The sequence below is a fragment of the Sphaeramia orbicularis genome, chromosome 6 (genome assembly GCF_902148855.1).
Source record: "Sphaeramia orbicularis chromosome 6, fSphaOr1.1, whole genome shotgun sequence".
Taxonomy (NCBI): domain Eukaryota; kingdom Metazoa; phylum Chordata; class Actinopteri; order Kurtiformes; family Apogonidae; genus Sphaeramia; species Sphaeramia orbicularis.
The window spans coordinates 55,180,916-55,207,958 of NC_043962.1; the positions used below are offsets into that span (position 1 = coordinate 55,180,916).

General features: G+C 40.7%; 2 protein-coding genes across 4 annotated transcripts in view; both read left to right on the forward strand.

The window, feature by feature from the left end:
* Positions 1-5,280, forward strand: part of LOC115421075 (low affinity immunoglobulin gamma Fc region receptor II-like) — a 299,216-nt gene extending 293,936 nt beyond the window's left edge. For 2 of the 3 annotated variants that reach the window (XM_030136784.1, XM_030136783.1), the window contains exons 6-9: positions 3,499-3,573; positions 3,654-3,709; positions 4,866-4,931; positions 5,019-5,280. In XM_030136784.1, the coding sequence (XP_029992644.1) occupies positions 3,499-3,573; positions 3,654-3,709; positions 4,866-4,931; positions 5,019-5,270 (449 nt within the window). In that variant the 3' untranslated portion in view covers positions 5,271-5,280. The remainder of the gene's footprint in view (positions 1-3,498; positions 3,574-3,653; positions 3,710-4,865; positions 4,932-5,018) is intronic. The other variant, XM_030136785.1, reaches the window with a different exon arrangement.
* Positions 5,281-6,499: 1,219 nt separating this feature from the next.
* Positions 6,500-27,043, forward strand: part of LOC115421084 (uncharacterized) — a 43,818-nt gene continuing 23,274 nt past the window's right edge. The window contains exons 1-3 of the mRNA XM_030136796.1: positions 6,500-6,543; positions 7,510-7,551; positions 7,644-7,901. Coding sequence (XP_029992656.1) covers positions 6,519-6,543; positions 7,510-7,551; positions 7,644-7,901 — 325 coding nt within the window. The 5' untranslated portion in view covers positions 6,500-6,518. The remainder of the gene's footprint in view (positions 6,544-7,509; positions 7,552-7,643; positions 7,902-27,043) is intronic.

Here is a 27,043-nt window from a genome sequence, read left to right on the forward strand (position 1 = left end):
ACAGAAAATATCCATGTTTTATTTCTTGTACTTTAATCAGAAAACTGATAATTGAATTATTCTTCAAGAATATCTGAGATTTTTGAACTGAGTTGTTTTATTTTTTATTGTTGAGTTTGATTAAACTGAGCCCAGTCACAAACACTTCTGTCATAATTCCAAACCCATGTGGTACTGGTCATATTTAAAGGGGTTTCCTTTGTCTGTATAGACCTGATGACTCACTCCATGTGACCTCTGACCTTCACATGATCTGGTTATCACGGTAACAGCAAAAAAAAAAAAAAAATGAAAAAATGATGAAAAAAAACAGGAAGCAGCTCAGAAAGTGGAGAAATAAAGAAAAGCAGAAGTTTGTGTTAGTTCCTGTTCAGACGACATGAAGACTCGGTGTGTGTTCCATCGTCTCGGTGAGTCCAACCATCAAACACTGGCCTGATCGATCACTGATCGGACCCATGGGTTCCTGATCAGGTCCACTTGAACAGGATGAGGTCAAAGGTCAACGTTCAGATGGAAAGGAGCAGTTTGATCCTGGGTTTGATGTGTCGACTGGAGCTGACCTTAAAGGCGTTTCCATGGCGCCAGACGACAACACACAAACAGCTGATTGGACCGATGATTGATCTGTATTGATTAGAAGTCAAACATTATTAGTGTTGATTGGTTCCATTAGAGTCAGTTTGAACATTTGGATCAAAGAAGTCCATCTGTCCTTTAGAAGTGTTCAACTGAACCTTCTGCTGTGGAGTTGAATGACAGCTGTCAATCAAACAAAGGTCTGTTTAGTCTGGTTTAACTGGTCTGTTTAGTCTGGTTTAACTGGTCTGTTTAGTCTGGTTAAACTGGTCTGTTTAGTCTGGTTTAACTGGTCTGTTTAGTCTGGTTAAACTGGTCTGTTTAGTCTGGTTAAACTGGTCTGTTTAGTCTGGTTTAACTGGTCTGTTTAGTCTGGTTAAACTGGTCTGTTTAGTCTGGTTTAACTGGTCTGTTTAGTCTGGTTAAACTGGTCTGTTTAGTCTGGTTTACCTGGTCTTTTTAGTCTGGTTAAACTGGTCTGTTTAGTCTGGTTAAACTGGTCTCTGGTGGGTCTGTTTAGTCTGGTTAAACTGGTCTGTTTAGTTCGGTTAAACTGGTCTGTTTAGTCTGGTTTAACTGTTCTGTCTAGTCTGGTTAAACTGGTCTGTTTCGTCCGGTTAAACTGGTCTGTTCAGTCTGGTTAAACTGGTCTGTGGTGGGTCTGTTTAGTCTGGTTAAACTGGTCTGTTTAGTTTGGTTAAACTGGTCTGTTTTAACTGGTCTGTTTAGTCTGGTTAAACTGGTCTCTGTCTGTCCACTCCCTTAAACTGACTCTGGATTAGATTGAGTTGTTTTTTTGTTCAGACCGAACTCTGTCTCGTCTACAAACACGTCCAACCACAGACCATTAGTGAAGGAAGACGCTCCACTGTGGACAACAGAGGACAAACACAACACTGGGGTCATTGGACACCATTGGTTTGGGTTGACCTCTGACCTGTGTCCTCTGACCTCTGACCTGTGTCCTCTGACCTCTGTCCTCTGACCTGTGTCCTCTGACCTCTGACCTGTGTCCTCTGTCCTCTTCAGGTGTCTGTGTCCTGCTGCTGTCTGGACTGAATGTTTCTTCAGGTGAGATGATGAATTCAACCAATCAGACTCAATAACAGTTGGACATTTGGTCCATGTGTCTTTAACCTGTTGAATGTGTTGACTCTGTCCAGTCTCTGTGGACGTCTTTCCAAACGTTCAGCAGTTCTTCAGAGGAGACAGTTTTTTGTGAGTTGTGCAGATGTCCAGACAGCTGGATGGACAGTGAAGAGGACACTGAGGGAGACACTGAGGAACAGAATCACTGAGACATGTGCAGAGTTTGGAAGGATAGACGGGACATTCTGCGTTGTCGATCGTCTCACGCCAGGGGCCAGTGGAGTTTACTGGTGTGAGACCAGTTCAGGACAGCAGAGTGACCAGGTGTCCATCACTGTAACAGGTGAATAAACTGAGCTGTGATTGGTTGAAGTGTGTCTCTAACAGGATTGGTGGTTCCTGAGGGAACTCCAGCTTTAACTGGAGGTTTCCAGTGTGGCCTTGTGGGTAGCAGGTTCTGTTCCAGACAGTGGACGTGGACCACAGCTCAGTCTCACCACCAATCAGCTCTCTGTATAGTTGGTGTGAGGACAGTGGGCGGAGTCACACACATATTAGCTGTAGATGAGGACATCCCATATTCATCTAGTTTCAGATATGGACACAGTTCAATGTTGAAGTCCCCTTTATGACCTTAGATCAGAACCACTGTTGGGAGTCCACTTCATGTGTGTGTCCTTTGTCTTTATTTGTGTCTCTGGTCTCATTTGTCCAACTCTGCTTGTATTTAACAGATTTTTATGTAATCTTGGACATCCCTGCACTTCCTGTGGAGACAGGAAGTGATGTCACTCTGCGCTGTATAGTCAGAGATGGTTCAACACCGAAAGCCGAGTTTATAAAAACGGTCGGACACTCACATCTGTCCCAGTAGAAGAGTGGACCATCTCTGTAGACCACCTGTCTGATGCAGACCAGTACTCCTGTTATGTTCCAGATGTTGGTGGATCTCCATCGAGCAGCCTGAGGGTCAAAGGTGAGGACTGTGACATCACTTCCTGTTCATAAAGTACACATTACAGACAGAACAGATGTAGGTCCCCTGGTGGACACTCATAGTACTGCAGTTCAACATTTTCACCACAATCAAACGTCTCCATCGAATGTTTCTATAAACACAGATCAAACCACAGATAGAACATGGATCTTCAAATCTTTGGTCACATGTTCCATCTGTAAAGTTGGTTTCAGATTTGACAGCTCTTACAGCGCTTTGGTTTCTGATCCAGGATTCAGTTGAATTGAATTCATGTAGATCATGAACATATAAAGTCAAACCAAAGTGGTCCCAGTATAGATCCTTGTGGAACACCGGTCCATGTGTCTACATCAGTCCATTTCTAGACTGTCTTCTGTCTGTTATGAATGAGTGTAAATGTTGGACTTCCTGTTGGGTTCAGGGTTTGTTTCCACAGACGTTGTTCTTCATCTGGACCTGATCCATGGAACCAAACTTCTACGTCAACGTCAAATGAACTGAGACTGAAGACGATGTTCTGTTGTCTCCTACAGGTTCCACTACCACTGATCCTACAACTTCATCCTCTGATCCTGGTTCTTCCCCAAGTCCAGATTCTCCCTCTGGTTCCACTATCTCGATCATCATAGCTGTGGTCTCACTGGTGTTCCTGGTTCTGATTCTGGTTCTGGTTCTGCTGCTGTGGAAGAAACACAAAGGTGATGAACTGTCTCATCCAGATGTTAAATGTTTCATAAATGTCCCAGAGGTTTTGGTTCAGGTTAGTTTTAAGGGTCCAGTGTTCTGGTCCCGGTCCCGGTCCTGGTTCACAGTATGGTTCTGATGTGACTCCTCCTCTTCTTGTGTCTCAGGTGACAGTGGCTCCTCCCCTCCTGTAGATGTCACCTATGCTGACGTCACCATCGCTCAGGCAGCCAATAGGAGAGGTAGGAGACGCACCTGCACCTGAACGAGGTTTACTTAGATCCATGTGACCCGTTACCATGGTGATGTGTTTGTTTGACAGATAAACATCGTGGAGAGGCTGAGACAGTGTACGCTGGAATCAAACAAACACTGAAGGTAAACAAACAAATAAATAAATACACAAACCCTCCAACCACCCACCCATCCATCCAACCGCCCAACCAAACCAACCAACCAACCAACCAACCAACCAACCAACCAACCAACCAACGACATCATAGACTGTCACCATAAGGAACTGGACCTGATATGACTCAGCTTGTCCCAGTTCTGACCACGAGGAACATAAATGATGTTGAATGTAAAGTCCAGTAGCTGCTGTGTCTGGTACCAACGTCAGGGAGGCTGAGAATCCTCTGGGTGATGGATCAGAAAGTGTAGGGGAGTGGTTCCGACACAACAGGCTCTCAGTGCGTTTGGTCGCTCGTAGAAATGAACAAATCCTTGATGTTGGAAGTGAAACAGTATCTGCGACTTCTGTTGGAATAATTGGCAGCAGTCGTCCTCTGGTGGGTCTTCAAGTCGCTCCAACCTGCTGATGATGCAAAGGAACATCATCAGTTCCATGAAATCCATCTGCTCTAACTGTTGTGGTGATGAAACCATGGATGTGTTTGCAGATGCTCCTGGTCTGAGTCCAGGTGAAACCAGTCGGTAACTTTACCTAAAACCTTACGTGTCCACATACGTTAGACACTTTTACACAGATCCCGGAATAAAGGTCAGATGCTGATCCCACCTTTTTTTCCTTTTTTCCAATCGAAGGGGCGGGGACACAGCGGATAGTGGGACGTATCACTTCAGGGTCAGAAATAGCCCAAGCATAGCAGTGTTGCTAACCTCTCCAGAGTCAGTGTGTTTTACCGTTCCACAAATGTTAGCATAGATAGAGTCCTCCGCTAGAAGTGACGACAGCTGGTGGATCTGGGCGTGTCCCCAGTCCCACATCTGTCTGATGGCGTTTTTGTTTGTTTACTGTTAACGGCCACGCTAATTTTTAAATCCCCCGGTGTGGGAGAGGCAGCGGGTGCATACGAAGGCACTGGCATGGATTCCGTGGCAGTTGCCCCAAGTGTTGCGGCTTCGTGCCACGGTGAAAATACCTTGTTGCTTCAGCACCAGTGGCATCTAGCCGCGGCACCATTATCACAAAGCCGTGGTACGTATGTTGGTATGTAGCCACGGCACCAGTAGCATGAAGCTGTGGATCGAAGTGGTTTATTCTGGAGTGAATAATTTTGACCTGTTTCAGGAGCTGAGGACGTCACCTACAGTCACGTCGTCATCAAAGGTCAGAGGTCATCCAGACAGAACCATGGTAACTGTGGCAACATCTTCTACGTCTTTTACCAGGGTTTCGTGGTGATTCGTTTTTGTTGTAAAAGTCTTTTTGTGTTTTTCGCAGCTCAGTCATCTGATCCTGACGTGGTTTATTCATCGGTCAGACCAAGAAACACATGACCAGGAACACACAGCAGGTTACCACGGTAACGTGGACGCCAACATCCATGTGTTTCATTCCTTAACCAGGAAACGTAGATCAGCTGGTGGGTGGAGCCGTCTGTTTTTTGGTGCAGAGCTGTGGATGTTCACTTTTGTTCCGTTGTATTTAATAGAGTGTTTTGTTTCTTTGCTCCACACTGTCCTCTGGTGGTGACGTCATGTATTAAATTAAACTGGACTGAATCCTGTTCCTGTTCCGACCTTTTGTGTGCGACTTTTTCCATTGTTTCCAGACTGTCGGACTCTTCAACTCACCCACCCACGTTTATCCATGTCTTCATCTAAAGTCATTATTTATTTACTGTATGATGTCTTATATTGTGCTTTGCATTATCTTCTGTTCTTCACTGCAATTTTTTTTCAAAGAAAAGGGTTTTGTGGATGCGCTCCAGTTGTACTCTGTAGTAGGAGCAGCGGCCTGATGTCCCTAATCATTGAACTTAATTTCGTTTGATGTACTCTGTACTGTCAAATGACAATAAAGGCAATTCAATTTAATTCAGTTCAATTCAATTTATGTTGAAAAGTCTGGAAATATCACAAAACCTAAGATTCTTACAAGAAATTGAAGATTTAATCAACATCATTTTATGAATTTTTTTTAAAAAACTGCGATAATTATATTAATGCAAAACACAGCTTTTGTTTGAGTTTTGGTCAAATGTTTTTTTTCTTACTAAAATACAACTTGTTTGATGTAATTTTGTTGCATATTTTCTGTCATTTTCAACTGGCCTTTGTGTTTTTGTCCTAAATTCAGTTGGCCTTCACTCAGATGTTGAACCGGTCTGGGACCCGGTTCTGGGTCACGACTTACCATTTAAGAAAGTCGGACCCACACGAGTCATTTTTATAACTAACAACTCAGCAGACTTTGGTACATTTGAACAAATTTGGGTTTAGTTCAATAGTTTAGTTTATTTAATTTAGTTCAATAGTTTAGTGTAGTTCAATAGTTTTTACTTTAGTTTGGTTCAATAATTACTGTAGATTTATTGAATTAAGTTTCAATAAACAGGTTTTTCGTCGTTCTTCACACAGCGTCTCCTGTTTTGTGTTTTTTATGTCAATCAGGGACATTTTCTGTCAGTTCATTATTTATTGTAAATATTGAAGTTTCGACTCTGACTTTGATCAACCTTAAAGGAAACTTCTCTCTGCCAACAGCAGCAGCATCATGGGTAATTTATTGTTTAGAGCACAACAGGAAAGTCCAGTTTACAAAACATCCTCATGAACTATAGCAGCTCCGCCCCTTTTGGTTTCAACATTTAGCCATTGTTCCATATTCATGAAGCAATGGGTGACGATCCAGTTCCTCTTTCAACAACTATATACGTCTGTAATAAAAATAAGAAAGAGGAACTGTGTTTATAAAGACGACGATTAGCATCAGAACAACATGAAGAACCCATCTGTTCTGTGGGGTGAGTTCAGACAGGCAGTCATACATTCATTTGTTGATTTATTTTTTCATTCATTCATTCGTTCTATATTCGTTCTATATTCTATTTTTCATTCATGTGTTCATTTGTTTGTTTGTTCATTCGTTCGTTCGTTCATTCGTTCGTTGTTCGTTCACTCATTCATTCATTCATTCATTCATCTTCCAGTCCTGTCATCTGTCTTTGTCTTTAAACCCATTGTTCTTGTATAAAGGAGTTGATCGTCAGCGTACGATGTGATTTTATTGATGTTTGACCTTTGAACGTCACATCAGCTGTTGAATGATGTGGGCTAAACTGGTCCTGGACCGTGTGGGTCCACATGGGTCCACCTCACATCCACTTGTCTGTTTGGGTGGTTGGACTCTCTGATGCTTTACAAACAGACTGAAGAACGAGAGAACAGGAAATTGAACCAAGGCCTCACACTCAGCTTTCAACTGTCAGTGTTCGACCACAGGAAGTTTCAGCCGCTAACGTCAAAACCACAGCGTTGTCTTTGGTCGGAGACGAACGGAGAAGACCAAGATGGGTTTGAGGACTTTAGAACCAACTCAGGGTTCCTCAGGGTTCTGCAAATGTTCTCCCATACCCAGTAGAACATGTGGAAGCTCAGACCAGGAGAAAATGCGTCTGAATAGTCAAACTAGTGCAGATGTTTGACTTCCTTTTCCAGGAGGCGGAGCTCCAAAAAACACATGAACCTGATGTCATCCAGTCCATGACGTCACTGTCTGTGGTCTCAGGTTTGTCCACCTCTGGACAATGTCCAACTGGTCACATCAATGACAGACACACAACTGTTGAGCCAGCACTATGACCTCTGACCTGTGTCCTCTGACCTGTGTCCTCTGACCTCTGACCTGTGTCCTCTGACCTCTGACCTGTGTTCTCTGACCTCTGACCTGTGTCCTCTGACCTCTGACCTGTGTCCTCTGTCCTCTTCAGGTGTCTGTGTCCTGCTGCTGTCTGGACTGACTGTTTCTTCAGGTGAGATGATGAATTCAACCAATCAGACTCAATAACAGTTGGACATTTGGTCCATGTGTCTTTAACCTGTTGAATGTGTTGACTCTGTCCAGTCTCTGTGGACGTCTTTCCAAACCGTCAGCAGTTCTTCAGAGGAGACAGTTTCACTGTGAGTTGTGCAGATGTCCAGACAGATGGATGGACAGTGAAGAGGACACTGACGAATGGAAACACTGAGACATGTGCAGAGTTTGGAAGGATGGACGGGTCATTCTGTGTTGTCGATGGTCTCACGCCAGGGAACAGTGGAGTTTACTGGTGTGAGACCAGTTCAGGACAGCAGAGTGACCAGGTGTCCATCACTGTAACAGGTGAATAAACTGAGCTGTGATTGGTTGAAGTGTGTCTCTAACAGGATTGGTGGTTCCTGAGGGAAGTCCAGCTTTAACTGGAGGTTTCCAGTGTGGCCTTGTGGGTAGCAGGTTCTGTTCCAGACAGTGGACCAAGGTTATAATAGTTTGGGATTTTTAATTATAGTTTAGTTTTAATTAGTTTTGACTTGTTTTCTCTCATTCAGTTAGTTTTAATTAGTTTTTAGAGCAGGTTTGCTAGTTTTTATTCATTATTGTTTTTTTCTGAATGCTTAGTTTTACTTTAGTTTAGTTTAGTTTAGTATTCGCTTTAGTTATTTCATACATTTATCTTCCTCACTATTCTATTCAAAGAAATTAGTGAGGCATGGATCAGCAGGTTACCCTGGACACTTTATTTGGGGGTGGGGTTAGGGCGGCTCATTGACTGAGCAGAGACACAAACACATGTACAGTACAATGTATAAATTCACTATAGCAGGTTGGGGGAGGGGGGGGTGTCGATCAATACACAACGTCACTTATGTGAAAACAATGCGAAGATGTGCAAAGCGTGAGAGGAAATGCACAAAGCCCAGCAGTAAACCAGACAGAAACATATTGTGGCATGTTTGCTGTAGTGCATTATGGGTATGGGTATTTTGTTGTAAATGTGTTATTTTTATGTGAAAGAATTCAGCGGGTTGTTGTGTTAGTACTAGTTTTGACTTAGTATGTGTATGGAAATGTTTATTGGCCTTTTTGTGTATTTTTTTTGTATTTTTGAAATTTCTAAAGTTGCACCCTGAGTGAGAGCCATAGGCAGAGCAATGGCTATCCTGTTGTGATCATTCAAACATGTTTTTCCCGTTTATCAAAGTAAAAGCACATCTTATGGCCAGACTAGACACAGAGTTAATTTCCTGCTAAGCTTCCACCTGTGCTAAAATATAAACCAGCTAAGCAGCAGTAAACCAAATAGAAACAAATATAAACCAGACAGAAATGAATATAAACCAGCTAAGCAGCAGTAAACCAAATAGAAACAAATATAAACTAGCTAACCAGCAGTAAACCACATACAAACATATATAAACCTTATAGAAACATACATAAACCACTTATAAACATATGTAACCCAGTTCAGCAGCAGTAAACCACACACCTTAGTAGATATCTCATCTCTTATAACGTTAAAAAACGTTTGATGTTACTAGCTACAGCTAGCTGAATTAAAATGAAGCAAAGTTGGCTAATAATGGAACTGTAGATGATTAACAGGTTCCATCCCGCTGTCATTGGATTAGTTTTCCTCCTCTTTTCTCCTCTTCTAAACTGTGCAGTTCAGGCCTTGGAAGGCCTTTTCATGGTGATAAACTCTCCAGTCTTTACCTGGATGCTAGTTCAACTGTTGTAATTATCCAAATTACGTCCAAAAATAACGAAGCGAGACTCTTGGTTTAAAAATACACATTCATTTTACTGTGTGTGGAAACTTGAAAAACACATACAACTTTCTCACAACTTGTGGCATACATACATCTGCTTCTGTGAAAATTTCCTATGCTTCTTGGGTAATGCTAAGCCTCATGGGAAACGTAGTTATCTTAATCTTAACATTCACTATGGCTTATTTTAGCTCATTTTTTAACATAAATCACAAATGAAATATACTGTATATTTTACTCAGAAATAAATGAACATGAAATTGCTATGCATCACGAAACCACAATAAATCCAAACACAAATCACTTGTACCCTTTCTTTCCCAGATAAAGTCACAACATCAACACCTGTCTGACTCTGTCATTCAGCTCCACTCTGTCTCTGTCACTCACACACACACTGAACAAAAAAACAAACAAACAAACAAACAAAAAACCCGACCCCACGCATCACTGAAGTAAATCCCAGACAGGACTGTGCTACTGTGTCCCAGCTTTAGTCTGTATGTTCCAGGTAGAGTGGGGACCAGAAAGACGACTGGAAACCACCAGTGACCAGACATGACGGACTGTGAAGTGTCATATGGTGCCAACAGCTAAAACTGCTGGAGCGAAAATAAATCATTTGCATATCAATCCGACATTGACAAAGACGAAAAGGGAATTTTATCCATAATTTTTATACGTTTTATTTAGTTTGTAAGCACACAATACAGTTCAGTTAGTTATCGGTTTTTTTCTTTTAATTAGAGTTTTATTTATTTCACTTAACAAAATGTTTTTTTCAATTTTAGTATTTGTCATTTCGTTGGTTTTCGTAACAATTATAACCTTGCAGTGGACGTGGACCACAGCTCAGTCTGACCACCAATCAGCTCTCTGTATAGTTGGTGTGAGGACAGTGGGCGGAGTCACACACGTATTAACTGTAGATGAGGACATCCCATATTCATCTAGTTTCAGATGTGGACACAGTTCACTGTTGAAGTCCCCCTTATGACCTTAGATCAGAACCACTGCTGGGAGTCCACTTCATGTGTGTGTCCTTGTCTTTATTTGTGTCTCTGCTCTCATTTGTCCAACTCTGCTTGTATTTAACAGATTTTATGTAATCTTGGAGATCCCTGCACTTCCTGTGGAGACAGGAAGTGATGTCACTCTGCGCTGTAGAGTCAGAGGTGGTTCAACACTGAAAGCCGAGTTTAAAAAAAACGGTCGGATACTCACATCTGACCTAGTAGAAAAGTGGACCATCTCTGTAGACCACCTGTCTGATGCAGACCAGTACTCCTGTTATGTTCCAGATCTTGGTGGATCTCCAACGAGCGCCTGAGGTCAAAGGTGAGGACTGTGACATCACTTCCTGTTCATAAAGTACACATTACAGACAGAACATATGTAGGTCCCCTGGTGGACACTCATAGTACTGCAGTTCAACATTTTCACCACAATCAAATGTCTCCATCGTATGTTTCTATAACACAAGCTCAAACCAATAGATAGAACATGGATCTTCAAATCTTTGGTCACATGTTCCATCTGTAAAGTTGGTTTCAGATTGACAGCTCTTACAGCGGTTTGGTTTCTGATCCAGGATTCAGTTGAATTGAATTCATGTAGATCATGAACATATAAAGTCAAAACCAAAGTGGTCCCAGTATAGATCCTTGTGGAACACCGGTCCATGTGTCCACATCAGTGCATTTCTAGACTGTCTTCTGTCTGTTATGAATGAGTGTAAATGTTGCACTTCCTGTTGGGGTTTGTTCCAGTTCTGTCCAGACTGAACAGAACCATGTATCTGCAGCGATGCCCCAAACCAACTCCATATCAGAACATTCACACGTTGTTCTGTTTGTACAAGAATGTTGTGTTTTCAATCCTGTTTAAGTCCTGAAACATCGGATTAATTTTCCTAAAAGTACTAATTTGAATCCGCTTCATGGACTTTGACTCAGGTTCTATTAAATAAATGTGGAACAGACACCGTCATTTGTTGAGGATCCTGACAGGAACCTTTATGTGCAGATACAGAGCAGAGTTCTGCTGGTCCTCAGAGTCTGTCAACATTCTACTGGTGCTGATTAATCCAACGCTGTGTTTGGTTCTGGATCCAGTTCTGATGAACCCGTGGACCTGATGGTAGATCAGGAACTGACACTGAACATCATGTTCTGTCGTCTCCTACAGTTTCTACCAGTGTCAGCTGCTCGTCTTTCAGACAGGGGAAGCTCAGTGTCGGCTTACATCAAAAAAAAAAAAAAGTCAAGTTATTTTATTTAAACATAAATTCGGCTCTCCATTCCTTTTTAGAAAATGGTCATATTGTACCAAGTAAACAAGAAAACATTGAAATTATGTTAAATTGAAACAAGGAAGTACAATGAGTGTGTTTTATTTACAGTGCAAGAAATGAACGAGTAATTTGGTAGTGGTTTCTCTGATTTCACAGCAGAATGTGTGACAGTATTAAACTGAACTGTGTCAGTGAAGGAGCAGATCTGAAAACAGCTGTCAATCAAACAGGATTCAGCCTTTCGACTGATCATCCAATCAGCATGTGTAATCCTGACATCCAGCCCGGCCGAGCTCCGCCCACAGCTCTATTCACCCCCAGAGACGCCCAGCATCCGGGGGCGGGACAACATGGTGTCATTTCTCCAATTAGCGTCCAGTTTTGAGGCAATGAAAAAACTGTTCCACTCAGTCCCATTGAAGTGCATGGACGCTGAGCGTCTACGGACAAATGCACTGAGCAGAGATGGAGGAGAAAACAGACACGAGAATGGAGGAGAAGTGAACAACATCCAGTCTGATGATTTGTGATAAAGCTGAATCTGAAGAACTCGTCTGTGAGATGAACGGTTCTAACACATTGGAGTCAATGAAATGTCAACACAACCGAACAGATTAAACCATTTAATTTGAGTCATTTTAGGGGAAGCCGAGCTTCCACTGCAGTCTGAGAGAAATCCCACTGGTTTCTACCACCACTACCTCTGTTCCTACAACTTCATCCTCTGATCCTGGTTCCTCTTCAGATCCTGGTTCTTCAGGTCCTGGTTCTTCAGATCCTGGTTCTTTCAGGTCCTGGTTCTTCAGATCCTGGTTCTTCAATGTCCATTGTGAGGCTGTTCCTCCACCTGCTGGTCGCGAGTCCGTACTGCGTCTCCACTGTCCTGATGGTGTCGATCTACCGTAAAAGGAACACAGGTTCTCATATGTTCTATGTTCTTGTATGTTCTCAGTTCTTGTATGTTCTAGGTTCTGGTATGTTCTCTGTATGTTTCTGTGTCCAATCCCAGCGTTTAGTCCATCTCTCAATATCAATGTTGGGTCTGATCGAATGACTGTCGTTCTTTCTAGGTTCCTAGGTTCTCGTATGTTCTAGGTCCTCATATTTTTCTAGGTTTCTTGTATGTTCTAGGTCCTCATATATTGTAGGTCTTCATACACTACCGGTCAAAAGTTTTAGAACACCCCAATTTTTCCAGTTTTTGTATTGAAATTCCCAGCAGTTCCAGTCCAATGAACAGCTGTAAATGGTACAAAGGTAAGAGTGGAACTGCCAGAGGAAAAAAAAAAAGGTCAGGTTAACAAAACTGAAAAATAATGTACTTTCAGAATTATACAAAAAGGCGAACAAGAAATTGGTTAAAAACTTAAAGCAGTTCTGCATGCAGTGGAGGTTGATCAAGTCTGGAAAGTTGGTGCTACCAGTTCCTCCAGGTGTCCCAACGTTGTGAATTCCTTCACCCCCTGTTCTGCAGAACAGGAGTGTGGAACACACTGTGGTACCAGACCCATGGAGCAGTACTGGTAACAGGACTGGACTGCAGACAGTAGTGTGTTTAGTATAAAAAATGGAAAAGAGGAAAAGACAATTAATGATAGAAGAGAGACAGAGCATCAAAACACTGATAAATGTAGGTGTGTCCTCCAGAGAAATGTCCAAGAAAGTCCAGGTGTCAGTCAGTCCAGTTTCCTTCAGCATCCAAAGGCACTGAAACTGGACTGGAAATGCAGACAGAAGAGGTCTGGCAGTGACAGTGGTCGTAGTAAGACAGTCTGAGTTTCCAGTGGGAACAGCAGACTGAACAGATGCAGGTCAAACACTGGTCGTGAACACCTGGACCTGAGCTGTGTTTGACTCCGCCCACAGGAAGAAGAGCAGCCGTCGCCATGGAACCAGGCAGCATCACGTCGGAGACGAAGACGAAGACGAAGACTACGACGACGTGGCTGCAGGCGTCGCCATTGAACACGACTTCTGAAGAGATGACGTCAACTTTGACACCGAAATATGTTTTTATTTCTAATTTTACACTTTTCATCTGAAAAAGATTCTGAAAACAAGAGTTTTTTCTTTTCTATAAATGATGTGATTTCCAACTGAACAGAATTAGTTGTAAATAAATGTTTCATAAACTCTTTAATATTTTTAATCTGGTTTTATCTGATGGTGATGTTTTAAATATTAAACTTTACTCATTTATTCTCATTATTCTATGTTTGTTTTTTTTACTCCACCTTCTGTTCAGTTGGAGTAAATCCAGTCTAAACCCACTGGAGTTTGTGTTTCCATTCTTCATCAGCTGAACTCAGAATCTCAGTCTGTGTGTGTGTGTGTTCACTTAAGGCCTGTTTGGGTCCAATACTGTTCTGAACCTGTGAAATGTGGGAGAGTGGACACTGAGAATCCATCCACCACACAGCTGTGGACTCACGGACGAGTGGCCAAGGCTTGGACAGGTGGACACGTAGGGAGACACAGGAAAGGACAGACTATTGGACAGGTGGGACACTAGGGTGGACACTGTAAAGGACAGGACTATTGGACAGGTGGACACAAGGGTGGTCACTGTAAAAGGACAGGACTATTGGACAGGTGGACACTAGGGTGGACACTGTAAAAGGACAGGACTATTTGACATGTGGACACTAGGGTGGACACTGTCAAAGGACAGGACTATTGGACCGGTGGACACTAGGGTGGACACTATAAAAGGACAGGACTATTGGAAAGGTGGACACTGTAAAAGGACAGGACTATTGGACAGGTGGACACTAGGGTGGACACTGTAAAAGGACAGGACTATTGGACAGGTGGACACTAGGGTGGACACTGTAAAAGGACAGGACTATTGGACGGTGGACACTAGGGTGGACACTGTAAAGGACAGGACTATTGGACAGGTGGACACTAGGGTGGACACAGTAAAAGGACAGGACTATTGGACAGGTGGACACTAGGGTGGACACTGTAAAAGGACAGGACTATTGGACAGGTGGACACTAGGGGGACACAGTAAAAGGACAGGACTATTGGACAGTGGACAATAGGGTGGACACTGTAAAAGGACAGGACTATTGGACAGGTGGACACTAGGGTGGACACTGTAAAAGGACAGGACTATTGGACAGGTGGACACGGGTGGACACTGTAAAAGGACAGGACTATTGGACAGGTGGACACAGGGTGGACACTGTAAAAGGACAGGACTATTGGACAGGTGGACACTAGGGTGGACACTGTAAAAGGACAGGACTATTGGACAGTGGACACAGGGTGGACACTGTAAAAGGACAGGACTATTGGACAGGTGGACACTAGGGTGGACACTGTCAAAGGACAGGACTATTGGACAGGTGGACACTAGGGTGGACACTGTAAAAGGACAGGACTATTGGACAGGTGGACACTAGGGTGGACACTAGAAAAGGACAGGAGTATTGGACAGGTGGACACTGTAAAAGGACAGGACTATTGGACCGGTGGACACTAGGGTGGACACTAGAAAAGGACAGGACTATTGGAAAGGTGGACCTGTAAAAGGACAGGACTATTGGACAGGTGGACACTAGGGTGGACACTGTAAAAGGACAGGACTATTGGACAGGTGGACACTAGGTGGACACTGGAAAAGGACAGGACTATTGGACAGTGGACACTAGGGTGGACACTGTAAAAGGACAGGACTATTGGACAGGTGGACACTAGGGTGGACACTGTAAAAGGACAGGACTATTGGACCGGTGGACACTAGGGTGGACACTGTAAAAGGACAGGACTATTGGACAGGTGGACACTAGGGTGGACACAGTAAAAGGACAGGACTATTGGACAGGTGGACACTAGGGTGGACACTGTAAAAGGACAGGACTATTGGACAGGTGGACACTAGAAAAGGACAGGACTATTGGACAGGTGGACACTAGGGTGGACACTGTAAAAGGACAGGACTATTGGACAGGTGGACACTAGGGTGGACACTGTAAAGGACAGGACTATTGGACAGGTGGACACAGGGTGGACACTGTAAAAGGACAGGACTATTGGACAGGTGGACACTAGGGTGGACACTGTAAAAGGACAGGACTATTGGACAGTGGACACAGGGTGGACACTGTAAAAGGACAGGACTATTGGACAGGTGGACACTAGGGTGGACACTAGAAAAGGACAGGACTATTGGACAGGTGGACACTAGGGTGGACACTGTAAAAGGACAGGACTATTGGACGGTGGACACTAGGGTGGACACTAGAAAGGACAGGACTATTGGACAGGTGGACACTAGGGTGGACACTGTAAAAGGACAGGACTATTGGACAGGTGGACACTAGGGTGGACACTAGAAAAGGACAGGACTATTGGACAGGTGGACACTAGGGTGGACACTAAAAGGACAGGACTATTGGACAGGTGGACACTAGGGTGGACACTGTAAAGGACAGGACTATTGGACAGGTGGACACTAGGGTGGACACTAGAAAAGGACAGACTATTGGACAGGTGGACACTAGGGTGGACACTGTAAAAGGACAGGACTATTGGACAGGTGGACACTAGGGTGGACACTAGAAAAGGACAGGACTATTGGACAGGTGGACACTAGGGTGGACACTGTAAAAGGACAGGACTATTGGACAGGTGGACACTAGGGTGGACACTGTAAAAGGACAGGAGTATTGGACAGGTGGACACAGGGTGGACACTGTAAAAGGACAGGACTATTGGACAGGTGGACACTAGGGTGGACACTAGAAAAGGACAGGACTATTGGACAGGTGGACACTAGGGTGGACACTGTAAAGGACAGGACTATTGGACAGGTGGACACTAGGGTGGACACTGTAAAAGGACAGGACTATTGGACAGGTGGACACTAGGTGGACACTGTAAAAGGACAGGACTATTGGACAGGTGACACTAGAGTGGACACTGTAAAAGGACAGGACTATTGGACAGGTGGACACTAGAGTGGACACTGTAAAAGGACAGGACTATTGGACAGGTGGACACTAGGGTGGACACTGTAAAAGGACAGGACTATTGGACAGGTGGACACTAGGGCGGACACTATAAAAGGACAGGACTATTGGACAGGTGGACACAGGGTGTGAGTGTCGTCTGTGATTCTGAAGGAGTTTGACCAACGTATGAACAGTGGAAACGAACCAACACAAGGAAATCTGGACGGAAATGACACGAACACAGACACAGATTTAAGATGACCTTTGACCTGCACTGTTTTTATTGGACTGTTCTGTCTTCTCTTTTCCTTCCTGCTCTTTTCTTTTTCTATCCTTTCTTTTTCCTTTCTTTTCCTCTTTTTCCTTCTTTTTTCTTTATTCTGTTCTTTTCTTTTTTCCTTTCCTTTCCTTTTTCTTTTCTTTTTGTTCCTTTTCTTTCCCTCTTTTTCTTTTCTTTTCTTTACCTTTCCTTTTCTTTTCCTCTTTTCCCTTTCTCTTTCCTTTCCTTTCCCTTTCCTTTCCTTTCCTTTTCTCTTCTTTCCTTTTCCTTTCCTTTTCTTTTCCTCTTTTTCTTTTCTTTCCTTTTTCTTTCTTTTCTTTTCTTTTTCCCTCTTTTTCCCTTTTTTCTTTCCTTTTCTTTTTCTTTCTTTCCTTTCCTTTTCTTTCCTTTCTTTTTTTTTCTTTCTTTTTCTCTTTTCTTTTCCTTTTTTCTTTTCTTTTCTTTTCTTTTCTTTTTTTTCTTTCCTTTTTTTTTTTCTTTTTTTTTTTTTTTTTTTTTTTTTCTTTCCTTATTCTTTCTTTTCTTTTCCTTTTTCTTTTCTTTTCTTTTCTTTTCTTTTCTTTTCTTTAAGTGCATTATCAGAGCTACCATTACTCTGAATCATAAATCATACATTTTTAATCTCACAGCTTTTCCACTTTTAGTCGTTTCTTTTCACATGGAGAAAAATCAGAGGAAACAAAACTGAAACACTACAGACACATGAAGACATTCGCTCCAGGTTTATCTGGAAATAATGGAATGGGAAAAATGGAAAACAGGAGGAATGTGTGGTACATGTTGTTACAGTTCAGAAGCTTCTGCTCCGCTGTTTGTTTGCTCTGACTTTTGTGGAGGTTTTGGTTCCATTGCTGATTTGATGTTTTGTTAAGGTTTCCTACAATAAGGCTGAAACTCTGAGTATTATTTGACATATTGTAGAAAAAAAATATTGTGGAATAAATGTGAACCTTTCATGCAGTGTCTTGTGTTGAATTATTGGAAAAATTGTTGTAGTTTCAGAATTTAACATCCAAAATGTGTATGACTTGTCCTTGTGTGACTTGTTGCATGATGTTTGCTGAAAAGTGGGCAAAAATTACCTTTTTATCAGTGACAAATAATTTGAAAACTCCATATTAATCCTTTTGCTGCTTGTAAATGTTCACTGACTTTCTTCCTTTTAACCTCAGAAGCAGAGCTTCTGGTCTGGCCTTTTGAATGAGGATCAGTTTCAGTGCTTTCAGTTCAAAGTCCAATGACGTCAGATCAGCCAGTTCCTCAGAAGACGTCCTGGGACAGTTGGTTTGGACTTTTGGCTTCTATGTAAGAATTGGACTTCTAATTCTGTATGTAGAGTAATATGATCATAATCTGTATGTATTCTACACCATTCTCTTTCTTTTCTGTTGTGAATAAAGCATTACCCAACAATTAAGTCTATTCTAATATTAGATCAGTCAAATCATTACTTTTACTAACCCCTACCCCATCCGTTTTAGTTTGTGAAAAAATACAGACCACTGTAATAAAAAAAAAAAAAAAAAAAAAACTTGCATTCACTCAGTTTTTCAATATCTAGCACCAAAATTTCATCAATTCTGCCCACTTACATGGGCTACAATTAGTTATATTATTTAGGCCCATTTACTTTCCTAAAGTGAGATCAAGTTTTTTTTACGACCACATTTTCATATTGGTTTTTGAAAACTGCCACCGATTTGTTAGATTTGGACTTTCTCTGTCAATGATGAAGCCAATTTAAGCAGCCAGAGTCACTTTAGGAAGGGTCTATAGATCCATTTATAGTTAAACTAATAAAACAACTTTTACACAAGTATATATACAGTATCAGTCCAAAGTTTTGGACTCACCTTTTAATTTAAATGACATGAGATGGACCACAGATGTCCAACCAGTGTTCAGCATCACATGGAACCTTTCAAGACTTTTGGAAACATGTCAGGTGACTACCTCATGAAGCTCATCGAGAGAATGCCAAGAATGTACAAAAGCAGTAATAAAAGCAAAATGTGGCTATTTTGAAGAATCTAAAATATGAAACATGCTTTGAGTTACATCACACTTTTTTTAACTACATAATTCCATATGTGTTCATCATAGTTCTGATGCCTTCAGTGAGAATCTACAATGTGAACAGACATGAAATAAAGAAAAAATAAGTGAGTCCACACTTTTGACTGGTAGTGTGTATTTATTTATTTATTTATTTATTTATTTATTGCTTTATTACCTTCGCCAAGGACGTTATGTTTTTGCCAGGGTTTGTTTGTTTGTTTGTTTGTTTGTTTGTCTGTCCGTTAGTGCGCAACATAACTCAAAAAGTTATGGACAGATTTTGATGAAATTTTTCAGGGTTTGTTGGAAATGGATAAGAAGAACTGATTAAATTTTGGTGGTGATCAGGGGTGGGGGGGCCCACGGGGGGGCCCATTTCCAACAAACCCTGAAGAATTTCATCAAATCTGTACATAACTTTTTGAGTTATGTTGCACACTAATGGACAGACAAACAGACAGACAAACAAACAAACCCTGGCAAAAACATAACCTCCTTGGCATGGGGGGCCCCCGGGGGTGCACTGATCAGCCTTGGCGGAGGTCTGCGCTCTCCGAGTGCTTTTCTAGTTGTTTTATTGTTTTAGTTTTAGGTTTTTTTTAATTTTTTTTTTATTTCAGACTGACTGAATAGGGCTCAGATGCCCAGACCAAAGCCATCCAGGGGTGGAGGAAGGAAGTCCTCCTGGGAGGAGTCAGAAGCTCACAGATGAAGACAAGAAAGCATGTTAGGTTTGATTTTTGACAGAAATTAAATGGTTAAATCCAGTCGTGCATAGGCCAAATTTCATGTTTTTTTTTTTGTTTGTTTCAACCTTGTGTCAATAAAGGCTCAGTGATTTGAAAACCACAAAAGATTTTGCAATAAATGATTTCAGATTCAGATTCCTGAGAAAATTTGACCCTAAACTGATATATTTTCAGTCCAGAACCAAGTACCTGAATTTTTGCCCTTAATGTCACTAAAATGCAAACTCAGACCTTGAACCCTTGTCATACTCTGTTTTTTTTTTGGCCTAAATGAATGAAATAATTGACGTCACAGCTAAAAACTAAACACTAATAAAAACTCCGCTGAACATGAACCTCTGGCTGACGCGTGTGTCTACTGTCGTCATGATGGCGTCTGCAATGACAACAGACGACTGAGTGTTAATTAGAAATTATCACCACAGCGTCGCTCTGTCCTGTCGCCTCGTCATCGTCACCCCCTCCGGGTGTCACTGGGGGGGTGGGGGGATGGGGAGGGTGGGGCTTGGAGACATCCATCAGATCAGACATACAACACATACCACATTCACCCCCATTTTATGTTTCTATTCAAGAACATATGACTTCCTTTCTGTTTACTATTATTTATGAACTTATTTCAGGGGCCACATTCAGCTCCAATATGACCTGAGGTGGTCTGGACCAGTTAAAGGAATAACAGTGAAAAAAAAAGAATTACATTATGAAATGTAATTATGTTTACAAAAGTGTCCTTAAAAATGTGAATAACATGAACAACCTGAAATGTAAGAATATTAGGTGCAATTTTAAGAATATTCTGCCTCAGTTTATCATTTCACATGTTCATTCTAACTTACAGATCACAGTGGATCTACAAATACACAAAACATTTAGTAAAAAGCAGAGTATTGTTCAAATGACACTTACTTCTCTTTAGACATTTCAGGTTCTTCATATATTTTTTTGAAAGGATAGTTTGTAAATGTAAACAATTTCATCTAATTTAACTTTTTTTTTTTACACTAAAACAAAGACAAACATTTGAAGTTGTGAATTCCCTGGACTGGTGGAGAATTGTTGCTGATGTGCCCTTAAACAAGGCACTTAACCCCCCCCCACCCCATTTGCTCCCCAGACACAGAACATGGTGAGCCCACTGCTCCTAGCATCCAGTGTGTGTGATGCATGATCTAGAGATGGGTTAAAGGCAGAAGAGCAGTTTCAGTGTGTGGTGAATATTTACATGAGTGACAAAAGAAAGATTCTATTCTGTTCTGTTCTATTCTATTCTATTCTATTCTACTCTATTCTATATGGAGCTGGATAAATATTAAAGGCACAGGTTTTTGCTGCCTTGAGTGTGATACAGACATTTGAAGGACTGCAGAATGAACATAAAACACATGATTAACCTGTTGAAAATATCACTGTAACAAAACTTAGTCCTGGGTTTTACATAGAAACTGCAGATGTACAGTTTAGAATAACAAAAACAAAAAAATCATTTTTACAACCCCCCACACATCAAAGACTAATCTAAATCTATCTAAAAATTAGTCATCGTATATCAAATAAAACAGTGTTTTTCAACCTTTGGGTCATGGGGCCACCTGAAACTTCTAGTAACTGAAAAAAAAATGTAAATAAATTACTAACTAGAAGCACTCGGAGAGCGCAGACCTCCGCCAAGGCTGATCAGTGGGCCCCCCCCGTGGGCCCCTCCACCCCCGATCACCCCCAAAATGAATCATTTCTTCCTTATCCCATTTCCAACAAACACTGAAAATTTCATCCAAATCTGTCCATAACTTTTGGAGTTATGTTGCACACTAACGGACAGACAAACAAACAAACAAACCCTGGCAAAAACATAACCTCCTTGGCGGAGGTAATAAAACATATTTTTTAATGATTTAATATAGATTTCATTCTAATTAAAACGCTGCACATTTTTCCTCAGAAAAATCCAGTTTAGATCAAATGCAGGATATAACATCTGAGAGGGCGTGTCTTGATCATGTGACTGCATGCGTTATGATGCTTCAACCTGCCTGGACATCAGCTGAAACTGGACCGAACAGAGAATGGACAGATTTGTTCACCCGCCTGGACCCTCCAAGAAAAAAGTCTGTGTTTTGAACGTCTGGGGTCGACAGAAATGTGTGATGTTAAAATGGGCTCATGAGCCAAAAAAGGTCGGAACCACTGAAATAAAAGAAAGAAAAGTGTGTGTGATGCAGAAAACAGCAGGGTCAGGCGCTCACATCAGTCGTCTCATATCTGCTCAAAACACTTCACCTCTGTCATCATTCTAATACCTCAGTCTTTCCAGGTGGAGTAGGTCTGCCTGCTCCTCCATCCAAAGGTCAAACGTGGACACTGAACAGTTCTTCACACTCTCAGGATCTGCTTTTTAGCGATCACCAAACAAAACCAAACAGCTGCTTTCTCATATTTATTGGCAGATAGTAAGAACTAGAAGATCCAGTGATGGCAATGAGTGGATCTGGACCCCAGTGTTGACCAAAAACCACTGAAAAACTATGAAAAAATACTCTGTCAGAATGAGTCCAGTTTAGTGCATGAGCAGAAGTTTAGAATTATTTATACCAGCAGATGGCGCAACAACCCACTGACTGGATTCTGTTTTCACTGTAGAAACTCATCATGTTCAGTCCAACATTTACTGTCTATTAATCCAGATATTCTGTTATATAATGTATAATATAATGTATAATGTTTTTAATGGTGATAAATAAATAGCACCCATACATGTAGAAAAAAATAATTCACAGACAAAGAGGAGGGAGGCGAAGCAAGGAGTGAGAACAAACGACCATGTGTGTTTTTAACGCACAGTACAGACACTTTCATACAAACATTTCTCAACATAGGAGTTTATTTTCACCACTGAAAAGTCAAAATAAATAAATATATAAATATAATTTAAATATAAATAAATAAATAGGCTAAATAATAAAGTTGCAGCAGTGCTGTGATGGTGAGGTGAGGCAGAGGGGGGCAACGGCATTAATGTAAATAAACTGTACTTTGAATCTCATTTGGTTATTTTCATTTATTTACTTATTATTTTTATTAACCCCCGTTTTCCTCTTTTTTTCTTTTCTTTCTCTTTTCTCTCTCTCTCTCCTTTTCCTTTGTCCTCATCTCACTTACTTTCAGCTACCTAATGATTGTACTAGGTCATATCCCTGACTTTCATTTTTTCCCCCCTTTTTTAATCTTATTTGATTTGATTTTTTATTTATTTATTTTTCTTGAGAAGCTCACATCACAACAGTCACACCACATACACATCTTACACACTCCACCACACACAGAACATTTACAAAACCAGGACAGGACATTGATTTTTATGACTGACTGGCATGTGTTTCTTTTGTATATTACATGCCATATATCTTAAATCCCCATTATGATGATGTAATGTAATATTGTATAATACTGTACATAAATCTCTCTGTCACTTGGTGTCGCTTCAATAAAGGTTAAAAAAAAAAAATCCAGATAATCTTCCAGATCCTGATATTTTTGTTCAAGCTGAAAAGAGAAGGGAAGGGCAGTCAGTGATCAGAAATTATTCTTACAATAAAAAAAACAACAAAAAAACCTGTAACTTTATAACATGGTCGGTTGTTGTGAGGAAGAATTCAGATCCTTAGTCAGTTTTACAGCCACGTAAAACTATTCAGTTAAGATAAAAACACATGCCTCTTGATTAGAAGAGCAAAAAATGATCAGCAGTAAAACTGTTCCAGAAGTATAAGTGTGGTCCGTTTTATGCCTGAAAATGATCAGATTATTAGCAACAGTTTCTGAGGCGGAGTTTATTCTGTTTAGTCTCATCATGATAATAACAGAGGAAAGAAGAAGACATGAAAGCTGTGATTCATAAATCTGTTATTATTGGTGTCATAGTTAAAGAGTTTATAGTTTGGATGAACTATAGGCAGGGCTGTCAAACTCATTTAGTTCAGGGGCCAGATGCAGCAAAATGTGATCTGAAATGGGACAAACCTGTGAAATAATAACATATAATATATAAATAATGTCAACTCCAAACTTTTCTCTATGTTTTTAGAGCGAAAAAAGTTAATTTACATAATGAACAGTTTACATCTACAAAACTATCCTTTCAAAAGATGTGAACTGTTATGACCCTGGGTCATAATTTGTTTATTTACATGTATATATGTCTATATGTTTGTGTTTAGTGTGTGTTCTCCTCCCGTCCTGTAGGTGTGCTGTGCCCTTTTGTGTCTGTTTGTTTTACAGGAAGCTGATTGGTGGAGCATGATCGCCCGGCCCCTTTAAACGGCCCTGGGTCCAGCTGTTCACTCTCTCTCTCTCTTGCCTCCTGCCAGCTTCCATCCGTGGGTTCCTGTTTGTCATATTCAGTCTTGGTGTGTTCGTGTGTTTAGTCGAGTTTGTACATAGTTGTAAATAGAGTTTTTGTGAATGGATCCTTCTCTGGTAGGGGAGGTCGGCTCTTTTGTTTTCCCGTTTTCTCCTGTTTTTGGTTAGGGAGTTTAGGTAAGTTTTCGGTATTTTATTTCTTCCATTTATTTTGAAGTAGGTAATTTAGTTTGAACTCCCAAAGAAGATATTTAGTTTGTTGTTTTAGCCACACCCTCCCCTAACCCTTCTTTAGTTGATTTAAAAATAAATACTGTGAACTTTAGTTTTTTGACTGACATGTGTGTTTGGGAGCTGGGAGGGGACAAAGTGAGCAGATTATGTTCACCCTGGTGAACCCCTAGGCTGGAGCGTAACAGAATAACATGAAAAAACTGAAAAAATAAGTGTAATTTTAACAATATTCTGCCTCAGTTTATCATTTACACACGTACATTATAACTGACAGATCACAGTGGATCTACAAACACACAAATATTGAGTAACAGGAAGAATATTGTTAAAATTGTACGTACTTCTCTTAAGACATTTCAGGTTATTCACATTTTTTTGCAAAATTATACTTTGTTTTAGTGTAAATGCATGAAAACATTTACATTTACAAAGAGAAACATTTGAAGTTGTTATTATTTATGTTATTGTGATAGTTTTTTACTGGTCTGACCCACTTGAGATTGAATTGGTCTGAATGTGGAACCTGAACTAAAAGGGTTGTTAATATCTTAGTGTAATTTTTGCATTTCACAAATTCATCCTACGGACCAGATTGGACCCTTTGGCGGACCGGATTTGGCCCTCGGGCCACATGTTTGACCCCTGTGAACTATAGAGTGATCAGAACATTAGTTGAATTACAGTCATGTGGGAGGTTTAGAGGGAAAAATCACTGTTATCAGCTCATAGATGTGAAATGTGAGTTAACCACGACAGTAGTAGATAAAAAGGAAAGAGGAAACAATTTATTTAACCTTAAAATCTACATCTGAACTAAGTAAAACTCTCAAAAACTGTGGTGTGAAACTGTAGTGGGGTAAAAAGTACAATATTAACCCTTAAAGACCCAAACATCTACAATATCCACCAAAACCATCTACTGATCTAAACTGTTTAACACCTGTTGGTCCATTAATCCTAACAATCCATGTCAATAATTGGTGTAAAATACAGTTCTTCATCTTTTCGTGGTCATCAGATATGACCATATTTGGACGTTCAGAGGCTTCGTAGTTACCATGGAAACACCGTCATCTTCTACAACATTGATTCTCCAGTAAAACCCATGGAGTTGGATCAGTGGACAGTGGATGGACACACTGGGTTTATGTTCAAATAATGTGAGATTTGATGAAAAAAATCCCTTTTTCTTCAGTTTTTCTCCGTTTGATCTAATACCCTTTAACCCATAAAGACCCAGAGCTACTTTTGGGGAAGTTCCCAAATTATTATTATTTTAATTTTTTTCTCTATTTAAACTTTGTTAATTGATTTATCACCATTTATTTAATATTATCCTCTGAATTTAGCATTTTTTCTGTGGTATTTTCAGATATTTAATTTACAGGTCATGTTCTTTAATCATCATGCAGATTACATTTGAGGGTTATTGTCACAAAAACTGAAGGAAAAGTAACTTCTTTTTTTTTTTCTTAACAGTTCCATTTGTAGATTCATTTGTTCACCAGTGTATATCTGAGTCATTATGGGTTAAATTCACTCAACTTTTATGAACATCTACATGATCGGTGAATTAAATGTAGGAAAATACATGATTTACACTGAAAAATGCAAAATACAGAGGCTAGTATTATAATAAATGCTGCTTAATCACCAAGGTTATTATCGTTAACAAAAACTAACAAAATGATGAAAACTAGAATTGTAAAAACATTTGCGTTAACTGAAATAAATAACTGTAATTAAAAGAAAAAACAATAACTGAAACAGTATTGTGCGATTACAAAACTAACTAAAACGTATGAAATTTATGGATAAAATTCCCTTTGTTTTCGTCAATGTCAGATTAATATGAAATTGATTTATTTTTAATTTATTTCGCTCGAGCAATTTTAGCTGCTGGCACCATATGACACTTAATGGTCCGTCACTTGTGTTCACTTGTGGTTTCCAGTCGTCTTCTGGTCCCCAGAGTCCTGTCTGGGATTTATTTTAATACGACAAAGAAGAAGAGAAAAGATATGAAAACACTAAAACTAAACTAAAACTAAGCATTTAGAAAAGACGAAAACTAATAAAAACGATCAAACCTGCTCTAAAAACTAATTAAAACGAACTGACTTATGGGGAAAAAAAAGTGAAAACTAAGTAAAACTAAATGATAATGAAAATCTAAAACTATGAGAACCTGTAATGGTGCTAGTACAAACACAGAATCCAAATGCAGAACTCAAACGCCAAAAATATAATTCAAAGGTTTATTTACCACACACAGGTGAAAAATGATGAACAGTGACAGAATCTTGAGGATAATGGTGGTTGATATCCTTCTCTGATTCGTTCTCTGGATCAGGGGCGACAGCCCGTCTCCCCGTACGGTGTTTGAGGTGTTTCTCCCGACTAGGGAGAAGCAAAGGGAGGTCAGGGACGGAAACAGGTCATACACAGGCAGGCAAATTCTCGGGCGACAGGACATAAGGACAAGACAAAACTCACGTACCGGTAGTCAGGACGAGAAGGTCAAAACCAGGTATCAGAAGAGGCAGACAAAACCAGACAGGGAGCAGGCAGAAGACGAGAAACCGAGGAATCCAAAAACAGGTCAAAAAACAGGCAGACAAACGAGGTCAAGAACGCTGGTCTGAACTGCTAGAGTTACAAACTGGTGATTGACCTGAGGAAGAGACAGGGTTTAAATACACAAAAGGAAGGGAAGACGACTAGACACAGGTGGAGCAAATCAGGGCGGAGACAGGTAATCAGAACAGGTCAGGATGAACG